Source organism: Charadrius vociferus, unplaced genomic scaffold (genome assembly GCF_000708025.1).
Source record: "Charadrius vociferus isolate BGI_N301 unplaced genomic scaffold, ASM70802v2 scaffold276, whole genome shotgun sequence".
NCBI lineage: Eukaryota > Metazoa > Chordata > Aves > Charadriiformes > Charadriidae > Charadrius > Charadrius vociferus.
The window spans coordinates 1,858,930-1,881,238 of record NW_009649075.1 but is presented as its reverse complement, the minus strand read 5'-3'; the positions used below and the strand labels follow the sequence as shown (position 1 = coordinate 1,881,238).

General features: G+C 37.4%; 1 protein-coding gene across 1 annotated transcript in view; it reads right to left on the bottom strand.

Moving 5' to 3' along the window:
- Positions 1-22,309, bottom strand: part of TRAPPC9 (trafficking protein particle complex 9) — a 527,812-nt gene that overhangs the window by 418,182 nt on the left and 87,321 nt on the right. Inside the window, exons 15-16 of the mRNA XM_009888180.1 lie at positions 16,778-16,930; positions 4,822-4,946 (exon numbers count right to left, since the gene is read on the bottom strand). Of these exons, the coding sequence (XP_009886482.1) occupies positions 4,822-4,946; positions 16,778-16,930 (278 nt within the window). The remainder of the gene's footprint in view (positions 1-4,821; positions 4,947-16,777; positions 16,931-22,309) is intronic.

Genomic DNA, 22,309 nt, shown 5'->3' with positions numbered 1-22,309 from the left:
TCCAGAATTATTTAAAAGTTAAAAAAAAAAATCCAACTTGTTCTGTTTAAGGGCTTAAATAGATATAGACTAGAAGAGATTTAAGGCTTTTGGGTAAAAAGAGTTTGAGCTTAAAGTATCAACAATATAAAATTTATCTCAATTAACAGCATACTTTCATACTAGAAGAGCAGAACCTGAGAACTACATGGAAAGAAATCCAATTAAGGCCTGTATCTCATTTTAATACACTACTGACTAAATCAGAAAAGATATACTAAAGATGGTGTATTAAATTAGTTTAGCTCTACATACCATATTTTAACATTTCCTACCATTTACTGATAGTGCAGGAACAGAGTAGTTCCATGAAATTACTTAAATATCTCCAGCTTCGGCAGCTGAATCTCTAGAATTACAGCTCATGTTCAGTAGGCAGAGGCAAATTCTCCTGAACACACATTTAAAAACAAATAAATAAGTCAACTGAGGCCCTTACAAATTATAAACTAGCCCTCAGTCTGCCATACAACTGGCCAGTAACCAATGTCTGTGTTCAACAGCTTAAACCAAGATTTAAAAAAAAAACACAATATGCTTTCAAAGTTCTCTTCCCTGAACTACAAGACTTCTCCATTTCAATTCCTGATTTGGTCTCTTGTCCAGTTAGGGTCATGTAGCAGTTCTTAATCCCAGAAGATTTATTCCAAAGGAACCATGGACATTATGTTGAACCAAGACACGTTGATGAATAATTCTCTTTTTCACCTTGTGACAAAAAGGAACTACCAATGAATTACCATTATGTGATGGTAATCACTGCGACTTTAAGGACCAAATTTCCAGGGATCAGACTGCTCTAAGCCTCAAGTCCTTAATACGTGGCATGGAGTAAAAGCGCGTTTCTTCCATCATCGAGAAGAACTAGACTAAGCAAATAATCTCAGCTTCCAAGCATGAAAACCAGTACAGAATTCCCTAGGTTAAAAATAACACATTGTCTGCTGAGAGATTGTGATTTTGTTTAAATTTCCCTCTGCAGCTTTTGCATTAAGACACAGAATAGCTGAATATCTAAACGCACTGCAGTGTTACTCAAAAAGCAACAGATTCAGCTTTACAAGTCTTTCACATACCAGTAAAACCACAGCAATGCAGAGCTAACAAGGGGCTAACTCGCTCTGCCATAGTGATGCACCCTGGAACGACCAAGGTTTTGGACAATGCTTACCACAACTACTTAGCAGCAAACAGTAGGAAAGAGTACATCTGGACACAATATTACACTGTGATATTCTGCTCAGCTTGAGGGTATAAGCAAGCTTTATGACGAGACCATAAAGCAATTTTTATACTGAATTTATGAGATCATTATAATAGTCATTTGCAGAAGCCAGTGACTGGTTTATTAGAAGACAGCCTGTAGAAAAATTGAAAAGGTAGATCGCAGAGAAGTTCAACTGCAATACTGGCGATATTCGAGACTGAGGCACAAAAATCGTAAGGCAAACAAGTGGGGAGGGAAGGTTTAAGAATTAAGACTTACAAATATACAAACAAGGACATTTCACGATCAGCAACAAGAGAAGCAGTGATTTACATTCATTTTCATTTGCAAAAATCCACCTTTATTTGAAGACTAGCTTATGCACAGCATACAGAATTGAAAAATCACTAGTACTCCTGAATATTCACAACAGACACCTATTGCTAAATCATGAATAAATGGCAGCAGAGTATTTTCACCACACATACAAATTGTTTAAGATCAATCTTGTTTCTTAACTTAAAAACTCCCTCTTGCTTCTCACATTAGTCCTTGTAAAACCACTTTAATTGACGAGACTATTACAAGATAAACCTTAAAACATAATCGAGCAGTCATCCCAAACGGCACTGTGCAGGACACAGGCAACAGCCCACAAGCACTGAATTGTTCTGCAGCAATAGAGAGAAAGTGAACTGTCTTTTAAGGAGGTTCTAGGGAACTCAGAAACATTCATAAATATCAAATATTTTGAGAGTCAGGTTCAAAGAGATCCTTGGATCATCTCTCTTGTATATATCCCAGATTGCTACATTTTAGACAATGATCACCTTACTGAGCAAAAGCCTTTGTATTTGACAACAAACATACATATTCACGTTCTCTGAAAGATACTCAGTCTAAAACTAAGCAAGTCAGAACCAAAAATACAGCTAATTCCTCAGAACCCAGCCAAGAAAACTGGACCCGAACACATTCTAATTATATCTTAAATGCTTAATCAACTCAATTATTTACAATAACTGCGAGATATTTTATTTGGAACTTGTCTAGCTTTTATTTTAAGCTACCGGTGGTTCTTGTGTTTCTTCCTACCAAAGAGCACTGTCAAAGTAGAGAGAAGTAGTAAATAGAAATAAACAGACAATGTTAAACAGAAGAAGTAGAGGGTGGGGGGAAAAGCTGGATATAATACCTTATCGCAGAACAGCTAGCAGCCAGATATAATGTAGTCATCTAAACAGCCAAATGCAATCTCTTCACTTACGACAGGTTAATTTCTTCTGGTCATTTGCCCAGTACCAACTGTGTACGTCCATATACCTAGAGACTTAATTATGCGGATAGTCTGGCAAATCGAAAAATACTTCTGAGATATTCTAAAGAGCTCTGAGCTTCATGAGTACTTCTAATCCAGGAAGATCAAATTATTTGTTTATAGTAGTTTAACCGGGACAAACTGGGATAAGATTATTATTTATGAGTGTATTAACATGGTAAATAGAAATGGAAGTCATAGAAATGGACATTCGTTAAAATGGAATGAGCCATGACAATAAACGACCTTACAGATGGTGATACCTTACTGTGGTTTTCTCTCTCCTCATCTACAATAGACCAATTTTATAAATATTAGAAAAAGATAAGTAGTATTTTTCTTACCACAGATGTTGTCTGCAAATACACAATCAGAATGATAATAATTTAAGGAATTAGAAATATAATTTCATAGCCATCAGGATAAAGCTCTGGAGGAAGTCTATTTTAACACCCTGATTTTTATTCATACACCCCTCCCTATAAATCACCTCTCCTGAACATTACAAAAAGTGCAAGGTTAGTTTGTAGCTGATTGTAGAACAGATATTAACACAGTAAATTGCTAATTTCAGGCATGCTATGGGAATGCACAGCAGTCATACAAATCAGACTCACAGATAAATTTACTGAGCAAGGAACCCCTTGCTGCTCTTGGCATCTGTATTCTCTATTGACCGTAGTTTTGATCACCTGCAAGGTCCTTCCATCACAAAATACCAATTAACTAAATCAAAATTAATTCCATAAACCTAACAACAGACTCAAACACGTGCATTCGCACCAGACTGTTTCACTATACACTGTTAAAAACCAAGTTCTTGCTTTACAGGTCTCCAACATCCTTATAATATCATCACACAGGTCACTCTGAACCTGCAACTTCTTGGTTGCCAGGACAACTGACTGACAAGCAAAAAGTGCACCAAAAGGGGTTTTTTTCATGTATTTGGTGCAAAGAAATTCTGCATTTCTGGATTTTTACTCCAATTTCGAAATAACATTTCTCCATGCTTCCATAAGTCAGAGGTGTCTATACGTCAGACATTCTACACAAAGTTCTAAACTTAAAAATTAATGCTGGACATTTTACCCACGTAAATATTGAATTGTTTCCTCAGTAATGCCCATTTATATTTATGACCAACTGGGAAATACCTTGCTATGTCATAAAATACAAAGAAAGGCTTCATCAATTTTTTTATCATCTTTCCTAAGTTGTCATCATCCTTTTTGTACTGCAGAATCAAATGATGATGAATTAGCAGTGCTAATGGTCCAAAAGAAACATACTTAAAAATTAATAGCTTCACCTGTTTATTGATCAAATAGAATTGTAAATAATCTCACTTGGAAGAGAGCAAACTCACACGCAAAGCGAGTTACTGAGAAAAGCAAAGTTTAAGGTTGTTTCTCAGCCAAAGACACGCTAAACCAAATATTGCATTGTACAACACTCGACCTAAATTCGGAATGAATGAATTAATGCAGAACACAGATCCATGTATGCAACGTAATCAAATGCTACAAGGCATGCGAAACGTTCCCCACACCTATGGGAGAGACCAATGAACTGCTACATTACATTTTTTTATAATCTTTGTTATTTTAATCTTAAATTCTATCTTATGCAAATCCGGCCAGTATGAAGCTTTTCTTATTTCACTGCTCAAAACAAGAAGTTTACATCTTCAACAGGTAAGACCTTCAACAGAAAAACAAACAGTAGCTCACTCCAGGGAAGCCCAGAGCAGCTTCTACCTACACAATTGCTTTTTCATTCTGCTACTTTTATTTACTCTTCTTTTGGCTCTCTCAACTATTCTGTTTTATTATTTCTACAAACACTTCCAAAAGGTGTACTACTGAAAGTGTGAAGATAAGACTTTGATCCCAAAATGTTTAGAAAGTACAAATCTTTCCGTACAGTTTCATATAAGAAAATCAAGAATTCATACAGAAGCACCTTCCTACAAAGTATATAGCACAAGAAAGCAACGTGAGGTGAAGAACTGACAGTTCCTTGAGTATGTACACTGTACCCATAACCAACAATTTCTACTACGAGTATGATCTTATTTCACCTTTTTGTTTGTTTGTTTGTTCTAATACAACAATCCAAAACAGAACATCAAGCTGTTCTAAGAAAACACCCAAAGGGAGAGAAAGAAAACTTTATTTTTTAATCACACAACAAACCATTGTTTTCATACAATGAAAACCACACCTTTTTATTTATTTTGATGTCACTTGCTTACCTTCATATGACTGAAGTCACCAACCTTGCTGCTTTCTTGTGGATTAATAGGTTTCGTCTCTACTCTTGGTTTGACAACCTGCCGAAAAGGACTGGAGAGCGGAAGTCCACTAACACTGATTCCATCTAGAAACACAATAAATGAAATTACTTTTGCTCGTCTAATATTATGTTTTATTCCAACGAATCTACATCTGTATTATCAAAGAGAGAGAAAATACACAAAACCAAATATTAACATTTTATACAAAAAGGCTAAACAAAAGTTAAAGATTATTTTGCTCTCTTTTTCTCCAGAAGCCAAAAAACTCCAAGCAGGAATACACCTAAAGCTCAGTGAAGGTCATAGGAAAGGAAGGTAACTGCATTGAAATACCTCAACAGAGATGTCAGGGTTAATAACATAAATTAGTTTATGATATTTATGGTATTAGAAAAGATAAAAGATAAAAGTTTGTGCTTTTCCATTATAGTGATGTTATCAACTGCTTAGTATCTTTAAACCAACTTCCACTATGAGGCCCAAGGATTCCTTTTTAAAGTATACACTGTGGAAAAGAATCAAAAATAGAGAAGCCATATTTTGTACCATCTACTGATGTAAAAATACATAAAATATTTGTCATGTTTAACAAAGATAGAATGGAAACTAAAGTTTACATTGTAATAATCAACAAAAAGCTTAACAGAAATGGATAACCTCAGAGGAACGTCCTCCGTTTGGTATTTACTAGCAGTCTGTGTACTGGCATATAGTATAGCAATAAAAGACATCATGACAACTTAGTAGTATTTTTTATTGCTGACAAGCTTGCGTAGCTTGAAAGTAAATAAATACACTGCAGCATATTTGGGTTTCTCAGCCTACCAAAGCTACATTCTAAGCACAAACGATTAAAATGTGTGAAAATTGATGCTGAATCAAAAAGTCAGAGGACCAAGAAAATCAAAATAATGAAGCTTTAACATAAACTAAAACTAGATTCACAATTTATTATTAACAATTTTTTTTAGATTTACATCCAAAGAAGGGATTTTGTTCCTTTATGCTATGCAGAGCAACTGCAATCCAGAAAGACCAATGAAATACAAGGAAAATCTCATATATCACAGCACAGCTATATCTAAACATACGGGAAGCACCAAGTTATTGCACAAAACCCAAACATATTTCCTCTTTGGAAATTGCTCTTATCAAATTATATTTGCTAATATCACATTCCAATTCCATGGATGACCATGAATCTAGACCTGTTGAGGATACATTCCTCAAAAGAAGAAACCAGAGGAACAAGATGAAGCATGCAACTGGCCAAGGGACTACTCTTTGGAAGATGGTATGAGATGCTACCACTGAAGTAGTGGAAGGAATGATCCAACTCACAGAAACAATTCTCAGTGCTTTAAAGGAAAGGAATTTTAAGGAAGGGAAATTTAAAGGAAGGGAAAATTATAGTGATGGTTCTGGTGAACTTCACACAGAAGCAGAAGAACTAGTAGCTAAATCAAATATGTATTATTTTTTGTGTGGAGTGCACCAAAAAAATGCCCTTTTCCCCCTCAACTCGCAGCACAAGTTGTCACATTTATGTTTAATGTTCATTAGATGTAAGTCTTTGTGCAACAGTCAGGATGAACTTCGCCACATCTTGTATTTTAGTGCATGGTTTTGGAGCAAATCTCATCATCATCCCCACTTACTTGGGTTTGCAGAGCAATTTCAGTGCATGCAAACTAGATTATTTTTGGAGTAAACAAACCAAAATCAAAGACACCAATCCCAGAGCACAGGTAATGTACTCCAACCCCTAACGGGGACATACTAGTCTGAACCAACAGGCAGCCCTTCAGACAAATTTGGGTCACGTGTGGAAGGGTTATTGTATCCAGAGGGCCAGAATAAGTCTGACCTCAGGTAAAATACCTGAATCACACCACAGTGTCATGTAAGAGCTTTAGCACCAAGTGCTTCTACCTACCAATCTATTCCTACTGCATCATCTTAATATAGATACAGCCTTTAGTCACTAAATCCAGCAACTCTAAATCAGGAATTATCGTGAGAACACCAGGCAGTATAAGAATAGAAAAAAGCTGTGTGTGATCCGACAGTATATACTACACATTTTAAGATCAGGCATTTAGAGTTTTGCTAGATGTAAGATCTAAATACAACGAAGGCTCTAATGAATTTTCAGAACCACACAACTTGCAGACTACCTAAATTAATCTGTGTTGCCAATCATCTGATGGAACCACTTTTTGCCAGTCAGTTTCCAACCACCTTCAGACAGCCAGGACAGACCAAGCATTCCTCAATGGACAGTCTGAAAGAATTTAAAAGTCAAAGGCTAACACTGTGTTTTCCAATGTCGCATCTTTGCTCAAGCGTACTGCCAAAGCATTGAATATCCTGCCGTATTTATTACTGGGGGAAAGCAGGACAGGCAGGTGAGAAAGTTCTGCCTGTGCAATGTAGCTTTACTCTTCATTAATCAAAACTTACTATGCATCAATTTGTTTACCCACATGCAAACACTGCTTTGGATTGTTCAGTAGCAAGTTTATTAATAGGGACAGACATTAAAGTGACCCACACAGGTTTATCAAAGTAAGAGAAGTAGATGATGATGATACCTGTTCCATCTTTTAGATGGCATCATAGATAAGAACAAAGATAATGCATCACGATGTCTCAAATTCAAGCAACGGTAGTTCCAGTTACACATACCAAAGGTTTGTATTTTGATTATTAACATTTATGATAATCCATGCATTTTCATAGAATGGTTTGGCTTGGAAGGGACCTTTAAAGATCATCTAGGCCAAACCCCACTCCACCTTCTTTATTCACCTTCGCTGTTTTTCTCTTCCAGGTTAACTAGTTAATGATTTATACATTAAAACAAAAGCAAAAACAAAACAATAAAAGAGACAATCAATAAAACCCTGAGAGCAACCAGAGCACGAAGGGAACATGTCCACATGGTACTACTGTGAAACATATACAGCATTAGCCTGGTTTTCCTCTTTGTTAGAATTCTTCTTTTAATCTCTATGAATGTTGAAACTAAGAGTGTTTACTAATATTAAATATTAAAACATATTTATTCCACATTGGTCCACAGCAGAAAAAACAATCAGCATCATCTAATTAATAAAAAAATCAGAAGGCCTAAGTCTGAATAGGGTAGCACAAATGGGAAGACAATCATATGAGTTACTATATCACCATCCTGGAAAACACATCAGCTAAACTTAGTAGTTTTTGTTAACGCTCACCTAAAAGTAAGAAAACCTTTTCTCTTTTGATATAACTGGATTAAATCATGCACTAATTTAGCCCGTGAAGACCAGGGAAAAGGAAGGGAGATGGGAGTACAAAAGAATTTTGTACGGGCTGATGGGTATTTTATTTCTAACTTGCACACAAAATAACAAGGTATCAAACCACTCCTAGACCAGCTCTTAGCATCTCTTAAAAGCCAACTGCTATTAAAACAAACATAACGATTAGCCTAAGATTTGAGGCAATAATACACTAAAAAGTTCATGACAGCTTGCCAAAAAAACTCATCATAAGTCTGTTTGACAGCAGGCTTGGAAATCCACCCTTCTTCAACTAAAATAAAAGGTTCTACCTGAGGAAAAATAATTCTTTTCCAATTGATGAATGAGTTTCACCAGTTCTATATTTAGAACAGTTGACACTGATTGGTGCGTAAAATTGCAAAGAAAAATGTGAAAAGAACCAAGCATGAAAAATTGCATGTCATTAGCCAGATTTTCCATTTTATATAAGGCACAAGTTTTCCTCTCTTTGAGAAAGGAATAGATTATACCTAAAACAACATCATGGACATACAACTAATGCCTTTCTTAATTGTTTTGTCTTTTAAAACCCTTTTGTTTTCTTTCCTTAAGAAAATGAAAGAACCTTTTCTCCGGGGAAGAGAGAATTTTTTTAATCTCCACATTGCACCGCCAAAAGGAGGCAAACATAGACTCTGCTTCAGGCGAAGAGGAAAATCTAAGGTGACCGATGAGCAGTCAAACTTTTTGTTTCCAATCTGTGGCACTCAAACATGGCATATAACACACAGCCCGGTGCCAGGCACTGTGTTATACTTCAAATGACACACACCTTCACAACTTTGCTGGTGCAAGGGGACTTCTCTGCCGGAGGAGAAAAAAAAATAATGTTCTGCTGCTTGAATTTTATTTTTTTTTTATTTTTTTAGCTTTTTCTCTTCTTTGACCAGGCAGCAAAGTTGGTCGGACCTTGTCCAGCTCCTGTGCAATAGATTAGTCACCACAGAATGGGGAACACGTTCTGTTAAAAGCCCCGGCAGGTTGCAGAACTCAATGATCGCAAAAGAAAACAGGTAATTGAAAAATTTAGAGCATCAATGAAGCAGTTCACTGGAAGCTTTAAATTACTTGATATTTATATTTTTTTCAGACTTCATACATTTTGTTTTCTGTCATGAAGCTTAGAGATCTGAAGATGCTAAATCCTCCGCAGTTTTCTTCCGTCAATCCATACTGTCAAACAGCTTGAGCAGCCTTTCACTATAAAAAGAACAATTGTCTTTCTACTCTGTCCAGAAATCTTCCTAATTTCTAGAATCCACATTGGATATTTCCATGGTAACACCACATGACCAATACTTTTTCCATGGTAACTGCAAAAACACAGCTTGCCTTTCCAACATCGCAGTCACTGCTGTCACAACAGAGCAAAGTCTCTAACCGGCATTTCCTCTCTCCTCTCAAATGTTAAATAAATTGTCAATTTAACTTCATTAGCCACTTTCACAGCACACTGCACAGAAGAATCCCACACAATTTCATATTTGAATGAGGGAAAGTTTACTACAGGTGTTAAACCTGTAGATTTACAACCCTATGACTAAGCACTGAAGAAGGCGCTGTCACGGGACAGTTTCGCCGCTCTCTTGTAACGCTGTGTTGTACAACCAGCGCTGGCCTGCTCCAGGTGACAAAACCATATATGCTTTTCAACAGGTACATCACAAGTACGGTTGTCTCAAACTGCGGCAAGGAAACCCTTAAATAACCTTACCACTGAAGCCAGGTCACCACAGAAGTTTGTGTTCCAAGGCAGTCTACAGATAACTGGCTATACGGTGTCACTTGAGATGCAAAACAGGGTAAGATTTTGAGCTGAACTGCTGCTTCTCTGCAGAAGAAATAATTATAATCCAGTAGTAGTACAAACCTCCTTATTGCTGTTTTCTAAACACGAGATGAACTTAACATTATGTATCGGCGCCTGTGCCCAGGCGCTGCAGAGACCCCGCTGGAGCAGAGAGCCAGCCTGCAGCCCGGGGAGGGCCCCAGGCCGCAGCGGGGGGATCGAGGGGGGTGGGGGGGGGGGAGCGCCCCGGGGGGGCTGCCGTGGGCTGACCGCAGCCCCCATCCCACCCCTGCGCCACCCGGGGTGGGGAGAGGGGGCGGGAGGGGAGGGGAGAGGTGGGAATGGGGAAAGGGATGGGAAGATGTTGTCTTCATGTCTGTCTTTTTGTTTATCACCACACAACTCTATTTCATCTGGCAGTAAACTATATTAATTTTCCCCAAGTCAAGTCTGTTTTGCCTGTGACAGTAACTGGTAAGTGCTCTCCTTGCCCTTACCTCAACCCGTGAGGTTTCTCATCCTATTTTATCCCTCTGCACTGTTTAAGATGGGGAGTGAGCAAATGGCTGGGACGGGGACACACACACACACTCACACATTTGGCCCTTAGTCAAAGTTAACCACTTCATATTAAAAAAATAGAAAAACATTATAGCAACTTCTTTCTTACATGAGTGTTTTAACAATATGAAATAATAACCCAAGAGATATGTCAGAGTTTTTGGAAAGTACACAACTTGAGCATAAAATATGAAAACTAGATGTCCCCTCAACCCATTTGTTTATTTTGTCAATTCGTTGCCTGATAGAAATTTCAAAACAAAAAGCTTCTTGGTAGACAACCTCTCCTAAGAATACTGTAACAGTTTTAAAGTACCTTCATCTTGCAGGCAAAAAAAAAGAGAAAAAAAAAAAAAACCAAACCTACTCCAGACAGGAGAGAGAGTATGCTTCCCAACTCAGAATAAGCCTTTTCTTTCCTAGAAAAAAAGAATGATCTTGTATGCTGCGAAAGCAGGCAGAATTCTAGGAGCTTGCCGTCTGCAGCAACAAAGAGGGCAGGAACACGAGTAGACAGAGTTTCAGGCAACATCATCACTTCACCCTTCACACTAGAGGTAGGCTTTAAGACGCGGTTCCTTCCCTCCCTCAAAAACACGCTGACGACAATCACAGGAGAGAGCGCGGGCAGCAGCAGTGCTCCAGGCAAAGCCGGGCGTGCATCAGCTCTGGCTCCCAGGAGCAGGCAGAGATGACACGTAGCAGACTAAGCACTTCTTTGAGACTCCATTACATTTGAAGAGGATGGTAATAATAATTAAGAATAGCAAATGCAGTGTAAGTAAGGATTCCGTCCTGAAGTTGGCGAACTAACTAAACTAGAATTGGAAGTTAAATTTAGAATAAGGGTGAATACAACGAAAGGGAGCAAATGAAGTGTAAAGAAATTCATAATCAAAGACCAGAGATTTTTTTATGCACGCTACATTAGATGCTGAAATAAAGTGCCTCGGCAAGGAACTAGCATAACAGAATGGCAGGTCAATTAGCCCGTATGTGCTAATCATAAATTAATTGCTATTTGCCTCATGTCTGTCTTGCCTATTTACATTGTAAAGACTTGGGGCCTGAAATACCTCTTACTACATGTTCATATAGCAGCTGGTAGAACTGATATAGGCTAAGGTCCTTATATACTGTTAAAAAACAACACCCTGTATCAGTCAAATTATAAAACAAGATTATTTTTCTAGACTAAAAGGCAGCTGGAAGGGAAAAAGGCCTCTCATCTTCTGTAAGCACGAAAGCTGGAATTCAAGAAGTCATCTGTAAGAAAAGTTCTCCAAAAATTAAGGATATTTTTAAAGTAACACAGTGATTAATTTATTGAGGACACAGAGGTGTTTGTAGTTTAAAAAAAAAAAAAACCAGCAAACAAAAAAAAAACCATTTATTCAGATTAACTGTGCAACCAAAATGAAAACTGACATCTTCAAACTGCAGAGACAAAAAACTTGTTAGAAATGAAGTCACTTTGAAAAAATATTCTGAATGATTAAATGTAATAAAGGCAACCAAGCATAGTAACATGTAAATGATCATACTGAAATATCTCTGAGGACTTTCATCATCATCATCAGTAATACAATTATCCTAATAGAGTCCTCTAGACTACTTAGTTTTTCAGAAGACCTGTCAAGACTACATTTGAATTCAAAACCAGGTATCTTACTAAGAAAGAAATATATTGTCTGTACGCTATATAAGCATAGGAATAATTTTAAGTGGATAAAATATAGCCATTTAAGCAGAAAAGCAAGAAAGTGAGCATGAAACAGACAATGGTTTTGTATATCAGTACTGAAAAATATTCAAGATCACTGCTTTTAGAAATACACTATTATTTCTCTGCAACCTTTTCTCCCCCAGAGAAGGGAAGGAGAGACTTAAGGCATAGATTTGCTTCTCTCTTAGCATGTAATTAATTAGTTCCTTTGATGAGTTTATGAATTTAAATATTCTCACACCTGTCTTTAGGTTCCCTATACACAGAATAAATAAGCACTAACATTTTACATAATCAAGTACTCATTGTAGATTAATTCATTAATTTCGCAAGACATTATCCCCGTGTAACAGGAGCTTTCTTAAAAGACTGCTTCCCACTCACAAGTTAACCATCTATAATGCAATCCAGAAAGAGCAGCTATTGTTCTTTTCCCATTTGGCATCAGGGAAATACTGGATTTCAGAAATTAAAGTATAACAGCTGGGAAGGAGAATTGATTATGCTTATAACATGAACATCCCATTGACCTCTTTTATTTAACAGTGACCTTACTGCTTAAGCTCCTTAAACGTGGTTGTACCAAGCAGATACAAGTGCTTCCTCCTGTCTTACCCAGTGCAACAGCCTTAGAACCAAATTAAATACACACACTGACCTTCCTGACCAGAGAACCAAGAACGTATGTAGAAAGAACCCTGAACCACCCAGCTGAGGGACAGGAGATCCAAAGCTTCGTTAGCATTTTGCGGCAAACAGACCTCCTACAGGGAAGCCCTGCATCTTGGTCAACTGCCTTCAAGACGTAAGCCTGGTCTTCCTAATCCTAACTAACGAATTACCTCTAGAACACCTGCCCAGCTGTTCAAAGGGTTTACAAAGTAATTAATTCCAAAGATAATAAACCAAGGCAATCCAGATTGTTACAACAACCCTAAATGACGTGCTTTAATGGGAAGTACTTTCTTGCGTTACTAGGCTGTATTTGCATAAACCCAATTCCCAGTATGGAAGCCTATACAACACAGACAGAATGGCATGTTCCTGACACCACAGCTAGGACCTTACGAAACTTAATGACTGAGCAATAAAATGTCAAATGAAATTCAGTATAAATAAACGGAAAAAAACAACCCTAAACTTACATGTGAAATAAGAGGCTCTAAGCCTATCATCACTGTTCAGGAGCAAGATCCTGGAGCTATGGTTCACAGACTCATGAATCTACAACCTCAATGTTCAGCAACAGTCAAAAAAGCAAATGACAAATTGTGTATTATTGCATTATTGTAAGGAAAGAAATATAAAACAAAATACAGAGCATCATTAGGTCACTACGGAAATACATGGATCACCTTTCAAATAGTGTGTACGGCGTAGCTCAAACCTATAGAACTGAAAGCATTCAAAAGGGACAACAAGGCTGATCAATGTATGTAACTGTTCCCATAACATGGACAACTAAGCCACAGTTAGAAATCTTCAGTCTGTGAAAGAGACCTGTGTGGCAATAACACGAGGAAATGTATAAAATCATGGGTGTAGGTAAGACGTTGCAAAGATGTACTGTTACCTGTTTCTTGCAATACAAGAACCGGGTAATATCAGAAGGACACCAGTAGGTGCAAAGCTGCCAGAAGTAATTTAGTTGTGATTCTTCTTGCCAGAGCATACTGTACAGTGCTGACAGAGAAAGTGAAGAATTTTATGAAGGAGAAACCCACTAAGGATGACTAACAATGTCTAAAAACAGAGAAACCGTATCAGGCTCTGGAAGTTTCTGAGGTAACAACAGTTGGAGCCCAAAAGCAGAACAGAACATGTATGTTCATGATTCCCCCTATATTCTCCCACAGGCATCTGCTCTTAGCCACTATCACAGCCAGGATATTGGACTAGACGGTCATTGATCTGATCCTGTACAGCCACTCATGTGTTTTTGCTTCCTTTAATCTAGAAGAACATCTAACATTTTTCTTTACGAGACAGTATACCATCAACACACAAGAATTAGATCAGCAATTTTGATTGATAACTTAGTTTACTTTCCAATTGGATAAGTGTATCATCAGAAACATCAGTAATTTATCCTTTCTGTACTATGTCCTGATTACAAACAACGTAAAAGGAAACAATTTCTGCAGCAAATGAAAACAGATCAAAGTAACAGATGCCCTGCTAAGGGCATTACTTTTAAAAGACAAAAGTATTTTGATCATCATTGTAAATCTGGTCTTCAAAAGAAAAAGGTACCATAGCTACCATATGATTAAAAGTCATGTCATAGTTGCCATTGATTTTTCTAGCTCTTTACTGTTCTTCACATCAGGATGTTATCTGCCTCTTTAGAAAGTACAATATTTGTAAAGTTAAAAGCAAGACAGAAAAATTAAAGTAGCAAGTAAAAATGTCAGTTTACTTAGCCATGTCTAATAATACTTTCGAAGTACGCACAGTACATAGCACCCAAAGATACCAAAATTCTAAAGGAACACTAAGGAATTATACTCCTTTATCATCATCGAACGAGAAAACATTGAATTGCTTCCAGGCTTCAGCAACACAACCTTTCAAAAAAGCTGTAGGCAGAAATAGCAAGGTAAAAATTTTGTTCAAAGATTTTGTTTATGTGTGGTCCCATAAAAGTTAGATGCAGGTAAAAGAAACAGAGGCCCAAATCCAAATCCCACAACTGTTCAATGTCAATACCAAGAAGTAACTATGTTCTCCTTCTACAGAATATTTTGTTTGGATGTTATTTCATCTGAAAAACTACTGGGCAAGCGCAGCTTTCAGAGTGCCTTTAAAGCTTTTTGGAGACAGGCAAGATGACGAAAAAATTTTTTTATATATATATTTAGAAGTTACAAAAATTAAATCAACAGAACCAGCACTAAATACAGTAATGTCTATCTTTTAAAATACTGACTTTGATAATTATTTTTCAAGTTATATTGATTACACTGATCAAGTTCCTTCTCATTTCCACGCCTCTGATTTCTTTCCTGTTAATGTTAACCTGTCAACATATAAAAGCTAAATTTCCAAAGGTCAATTTAAATTTTGTATCAACTGGCCTATACCCTTTCCACACAATGTAATAGATAATGAGTTGAATTATGATCTAAGAAAAGTTCTCATAAAATAAGCAAGGAATAAGCCATCAGAATTTCCACTGAAAAGAGAGGTCACCTATGGGGTGCACGAGGACCAAGAGGTCAGAGATCTGTAAGTTACGTGGTATCATCTACTCCTGAAACTGTAAAATCATCCTACAGTAAGTGTCGAATCTGCTCCCCCACCTCTGCAGTTCCGTGAATTTGTAGCACAAATTTGTGCTGTACGAAATTACATTTCCTATCAAGGGCATTTCTCAAAACCTCAATTCCTTAGCAGCTGTGTTTTCACAGCAGTATCAGGGTGTGGTCTTCCCCCACTATCAGCTTTTTTTTTTTTTTCCTTCAAAAAGGTCTAAAGTCAGCTTTAGTGTAGCAACACTATGGGTTTCGTGCAGTTAAATCCTAAAATATTTTGATAATTTATGTATTTTATACTAGGTAGGTTTAAAAAACAAAGTGTTTTAATCTTTACTAATAATTAATATAATTTCTGTCTAAACGCATTTGCTAGATAACTCACAGAACTCAATACTATTCAAAATGAATAAGCTATGCATATCATTTTGTTGTATTTTTTCTATATTGAAAATATTTAATTTTTTAAAAAATTAATTATACTGATACCGCATACCTGAAACTGGATCCTGCAAAACAGTCCAAATAATAATGACTTTTTTTTTAACACAGGAATATCTTGTTTTGTCAAGTTAATTCAATCACTGTAAATATATCAGGCAGTTGAAAAAATACAGAGTATAGCAATTACTCCAGTGAGACTGTGTGTTTATTATAAAAAGGAAATCCTTATTACAAGTATCTGGTACTTGTAATTCCAGATAATTCTAATACAAGCAAACATTGAGGGGGTTGGTTTTTTTTATCCAAAAGAAACAATAAGTTTAAGCACATGAAACTTTCTCTACAGTACAAATATTATGGGGATTATGCCCTACATTTCAGTACATCACTGCTGGCAAAACCACAGTCAGCCACGATTATGAATTCTACAATCCAGGATAACTAAATGACCAACTTAACTTTATTGTTCTTCAAAACCCACTGATGGTTGCAAACCATTTTTCTCTTTCTTCATAAGATAAGGATATAAAGAGACACATCAAAAACACTCTGTCAAGAAAGATTTAAAAGGATAGCAGGGCAAGGTCTCATGATGGGAAAGTTTGGTCAGACTATCATGCCCAGAGCTGTCACAAAAATTCAGTCTCCAATCCATACAGCTCACTGAACAATTGTCTTTGCATTACAAGACACAAATAGGAAAATATGCAGCCACATCACATGTATTTTAAAATGAATGGCACAACTATTTGAGAAGTGTTTCTCAGAAGTACATACAACCCTCCTAAGCAAGGAGAAATTAAAAACTCACCATCACTGAGATCCTGCAGAAGGTTTTCTTGGCATGAAAAGTCCAGCTTTACTTTAATGTTTACAGTAAATGTTGCGATCTTCCCAGGTTTTAGAGGAAACTGGGAGAGGGTATCTTCTAACTTCCAACTCAGGAAGTCCCCATACAGCTTCTCTGCATTAAAATAAGGAAAAGTTTAATAAGCTTAACCCCTGTGTAAAGGAAGTTTAAGTTTATAACTTGTAGAGTATTAACTGATTTGCCGTTTTCTGTTTATATTCTGAAACATTCAGATTTAGGCATTAAAAATAAATGTAACACTAGAAAGACATTAGAGAGGTTACTGACATTGACCTGGAACCATGTAGATCACAAAGCTCAAAATACGAATCTAAGTGAAGAACACCACCACAAAAAGCATATTGCACAATAGGCTGCATTAAATCTACACTTTGAATACTCAAGAACACAGCCCAAAGGGGACCTAAAAGTTCATATAGTTTTGAATCATATAGACTCCAATTCAGGAAATGGCACATGAAGGCAAAAAACATTTCATCAAAACATTACACTAAAATAAATCAGTTACAATTCTGAAACACAATTGAGAAGGCTAGGAAGACCACTGGCTTTCTATTTTTTATAAAATAAAATCCTTTCTCAAAACTGAGAAGCATAAAGTATACAAGACCCAAATATTAAAGAAGCTGCCAGACAGTACAGTTCGTGTTAAAAGGTATTTGTTGGGGAAATTATTTATCTTTGGTCCACATGAGATACAGCATCTGTAATTATTAGCTCCTCTGCCCTAAGCCTAAAGTGTCAGAAGGTAACACGAGGAAAAAACCCAATATTTACTGTTCATCAATACATTGAGATACTTTATCCAATTATTCAGTCTCATTATTCCAGTAACATCAAAGGACCCCTCTTGAAATAAAGAGGAGCACAGGGTTAATTAAGTCCACTTCAGGAAGAAGGGTGATTTCGTTACCTGTTATCTCAAGCTCTGAAATATGCCAAAACTATAAGTCATGGACATTTAAGTACCTTCAGCAGAAGCGATCTAAAAAGTGATATTCTATGAATTTTACACAAGAGCAAATAATTTTTTTTAGAATGACAGAGAAGGTGGTTACATACTAGAATGGCAAAATAACACAGTGACTTCTTCCTGAACTTCAGATACTAAACAGGCACAAGAAATATCTGCTAATCTCTGCTTTCTTTTATCCACTTCATAAATAATCCCGGGGCCGGCTGTGTGGTAAAGAAACCATTGTACAGGGTCTGGTTGAGATGGAGTTAATTTTCTTCATAGCAGCCTGTATGGTGCTGGTTTGGATTTGTGTCTAAAACAGTGCTGATAACACACCAGCTTTTTGGCTATTGCTGCGCAGTACTTGCATGGCATCATGGTGGGGGCTTCAGTTCTGGCGGGGGTCAACACACCACATCCATAAATTCATTAAAATTTTCAAGACCATACAATGTTAAACACTGCAGAAAAGTCTATTAATACATAAAACAAACATGAAGATTTAACTGGCAGAATCCTAAAAATCTGTTTATGAATTTACTGAAGCAATGCATACTATCTCTAAAGTGCACCAAAGAATTCTTCTAAAGGCTCATTTCAACACCATTTCAGCATTGCTTTGAATAACACAGGGCCAGTGGAAGTCACACAGTTCATCTCTACTTCATACCAAGCTACTGTGTTTAAGAGCAAGTTAGTGTATTGCCATTTCGGAGCCCTTCCAAAACCATCATCTAAGATCCATGTGTGAGAAAATGGGCTGGGAAGACTGCCTCAAAAGCAACAATCTAGAATTAAGGGTCTTTCAAAAAAAGCAATTAGAATTCCAGTCCAAACTTTGTGCATTTGCACAAAAACGACTGCACCTAGGGATGGAAAAAAAGTGAATAATTTTCCATTAACTTCTGCCTAAACAATAACTGCTTTGACTGAGATATATTTTTCTCACAGACCATCAATTGTTGTCTCGTGTCTTTCCACATCAAATCAATATTATAGACTTCTTTATAAGAACAAAGATGAGGTAAAAATAAAAAAAATCCTCCTAATAATTGTTTCCTTAAAGTCACCTCCACCTCATCTAATGATTTAGCTGTAACCATATCACTGTTCTGATTTTCTTTTATTTTTAAGAGAAGTAGCTTAACTTCAAGTACAGCAATCCCTGTACCCTTTTCCTGATACATAAAAACATAATATGCTAAAGGGATGTTTTTTCTCAGTGTAAGTAAGGAAAAATGACACATCCCAAGCACTTGAGTGTATCTTCAGTTTAATGAACAAATTGTTTCCAAAATGTATTTTCATTAAGCAGGAAATTTACTTGAAGATACAAGTGAAAAGACTTTCCAAGTGAGAATAGCCCTGGCAGATACTCTCTAATTTAACACCTGTAATTACAAGACAAGGTCTAAATGCTCAAGCTAAAAGTTAAACTGTAGAGAAAAATCTAGTTTATATTTATCTGACACTAGTTTATTGTTTAATAATGTTTTCTTCACCTTGTTCAGTTACCATTATTACAGTGAAGTATACTATGGCACGGGGCTTCAAACATTTCAGGTCAGTGGGAAGGAGACTCATTTGGGATACGCTTGTATTCAGTTGTTCCTAGAGTCCAAAATTTGTATATAGCAAACAATTGAAGTTACAAGAACTGAAGTTACAAGCAATTTTTAGTCAAGAGTTTAAATTAGTAACTTGTTTTATCATTTTACTGGATACTAAATCACTAAAATCATAACAAACAGCATTTAATAGCTTACCCACAATCTAACTTTGGGTTACCCTAACCCAATCTAACTCATAACAGATTTTAAGGTCAAAGCCTGCCAAAGAAAAAAATCCACACTGGCATCTTACATAGAGAAACTCGATAGAAAAGCAAGTCTTTTGAGACCACATGAACCTCAATTCTTTGAATTCATTTCAGTCTCAAGTTCCCAAGTAAATATGGCTTTTTGCTATGTTTCTCATTTTCCTAATTTAATCTTTGCACAGATGCGCAAATGGTTTATTTTAATGTAAGCGCATCTACAAAATTCTTTACTGAAATAATTTAACTCTTTGTTTGGGTATTTAACTTTACATGGCTATTAAAACCATTATGAGAAGCCATAATCCGTTTTTACCTTCCCACCATCACAAATTCATGCTATTGTATAGAACAACATGCATTAGGACTGCTACCATTTTTCTTAAAATTATTTGTTCTTAAGATAACCGGTCAACAAACAATACCATAAAATGATGAATTTAAGAATTACTTTACTTAAATAGGAACAAATTCAAGTTAGACTAGCAATGTGTATTTAGTATTTCATATATTTGAACATTCATATCTCAACTGCATATATTAAGGTATAGAATTTATGAGCTACCAAGATTTTTATTTTTTTTTGTTTTCATAAAATGCTTTATAGAACAACAGTGTAGACAGACATTTCTTTCAATAACAATGTTTAAGGCTATCAGCATTAAACTGTTCTGCAAATTACATTCACCACCTGATCAGATTCATTTCCAGAGAGTTCATCTTGAGTAACTTTCAAAAATCTTTTAGGGAAGTCGTAATGGCAAAGGCAAGAAATTCAAAAGGACCTCATGAAGTCAAGTGAGTATGCAAAAGATGGACTTACATACGTACATGGACAAACACACGTAAAGGTAAAATATTGCATCTTGGGGGGGGTGGGGAGTGGGCGGGAGATGAGCCATGCCCGGTATGCTGAACTTCGAACTGGCAGTTACAACTCCAGAAGGAAACCATAGAGTCACCATGGATGGTCCTCTGGAATCAACATCTTAGTCAACAGCAACAGGAAAAAAAAAAAAAAAACAACCAACCAAACAAAAAACTCACACCACAGCAAAACGCAGGTCATCATTAGGAAGGATAACGAGAGCAAGTCAAAGGGCGGCATTTTGCCACTGCATAAAACATTGCTGCGCTCACATCCTACGTGTTGTTTGCAGTTCTGGTCTCTGTACTGCAAGGAGGACATCCTAGAGCTAGAGACCATCCAAAGAAGGGTAACTAAAGGAGGACATCCTAGAGCTAGAGACCATCCAAAGAAGGGTAACTAAAGAAATCAAGGGGGTGAAGCAGCTGCCAGGTGAGAAGAGATGAGAAAATGCTGGGACTTTTCTGTCTGAACAGAAGGCTGAGTAGCAGAAGATGACTGCAGTTTACAAAAATTGCAAAGATGGCAGATAAAAGTGAATGCAGAACTGCTGTTCACTCAACTCCCTGGTATGAGAACTGGGAGCACTTGATAAAACTAGTAGGAGATCAGATTAAAACAGATACAGCACTTCTCTACCCTTCTGGAATCTGTTGCTACAGGAGGCTGCAGGGGCAAGCGGTACCAGCAGCTTCAGAACGGGACATGCAAATTCATGAGCAAGTCCACAAAGGGCTATTTAAAAGGAAGTATGTATGTACAGCAACTACAGATGCGGAGCAAGCTCAAGAGAAATACCACAACAGTGGTGATCCTTGCATGTTGTCCCTCAGCAGCATCTCCTTATGTCCTGACTACTGAGCCACATGGGACCATCAGCCCTAGTCGGACAGTTCTTAAATGTTTATGCCTTTGTCTTCCTGTGGGAGAACAGGACAGGATGGGACAGAATCCCATCCCAGGCCAACCGTACGCTGGGCTGCATCAAAAGAAGTGTGGCCAGCAGGTGAAGGGAGGTGATCCTGCCCCTCTACTCCACTCTCCTGAGACCCCACCTGGAGTACTGCATCCAGCTCTGGAGCCCTCAACATAAGAAAGACATGCACCTGCTGGAGCGTGTCCAGAGGAGGGCCACGAGGATGATCCGAGGGCTGGAGCACCTCTCCTATGAGGAGAGGCTGAGAGAGCTGGGGCTGTTCAGCCTGGAGAAGAGAAGGCTCCAGGGAGATCTTATTGCGGCCTTCCAGTAACTAAAGGGGGCCTCCAGGAGAGCTGGGGAAGGACTTTTTACTAGGGCATGTAGTGATAGGACAAGGGGGAATGGCTATAAACTGGAAGAGGGCAGGTTTAGATTAAACATTAGGAAGAAGTTTTTCACTTTAAGGGTGGTCAGGCACTGGAACAGGTTGCCCAGAGAGGTCGTTGAGGCCCCATCCCTGGAGGTGTTCAAGGCCAGGCTGTATGTGGCCTTGGGCAACCTGGTCTAGTGGGAGGTGTCCCTGCCCATGGCAGGGAGGGTGAAACTTGATGATCTTTAAGGGCCTTTCCAACCTAAACCATTCTATGATTCTATGAATCCTCTATTAACCATAGCATTATGATCTGCAGACAGCCTCAAAATCGCAAACTGAACTTAAAGCACCAGAGAAACTGTATCTACACGGAATAGTGTTCTGAGCACAGCTGTGGATTCCTGACAAACACTGTTTTTTTTTAAAAAAAAAAAAAAACAACACAGGACAATAAGAAGATTCAGTTCAGCCTGGAGGTCCAGTGAGATGCTAGCAACACTACTAGCAATTTAATTAAGACACTTGGCAGAGTGGGGGA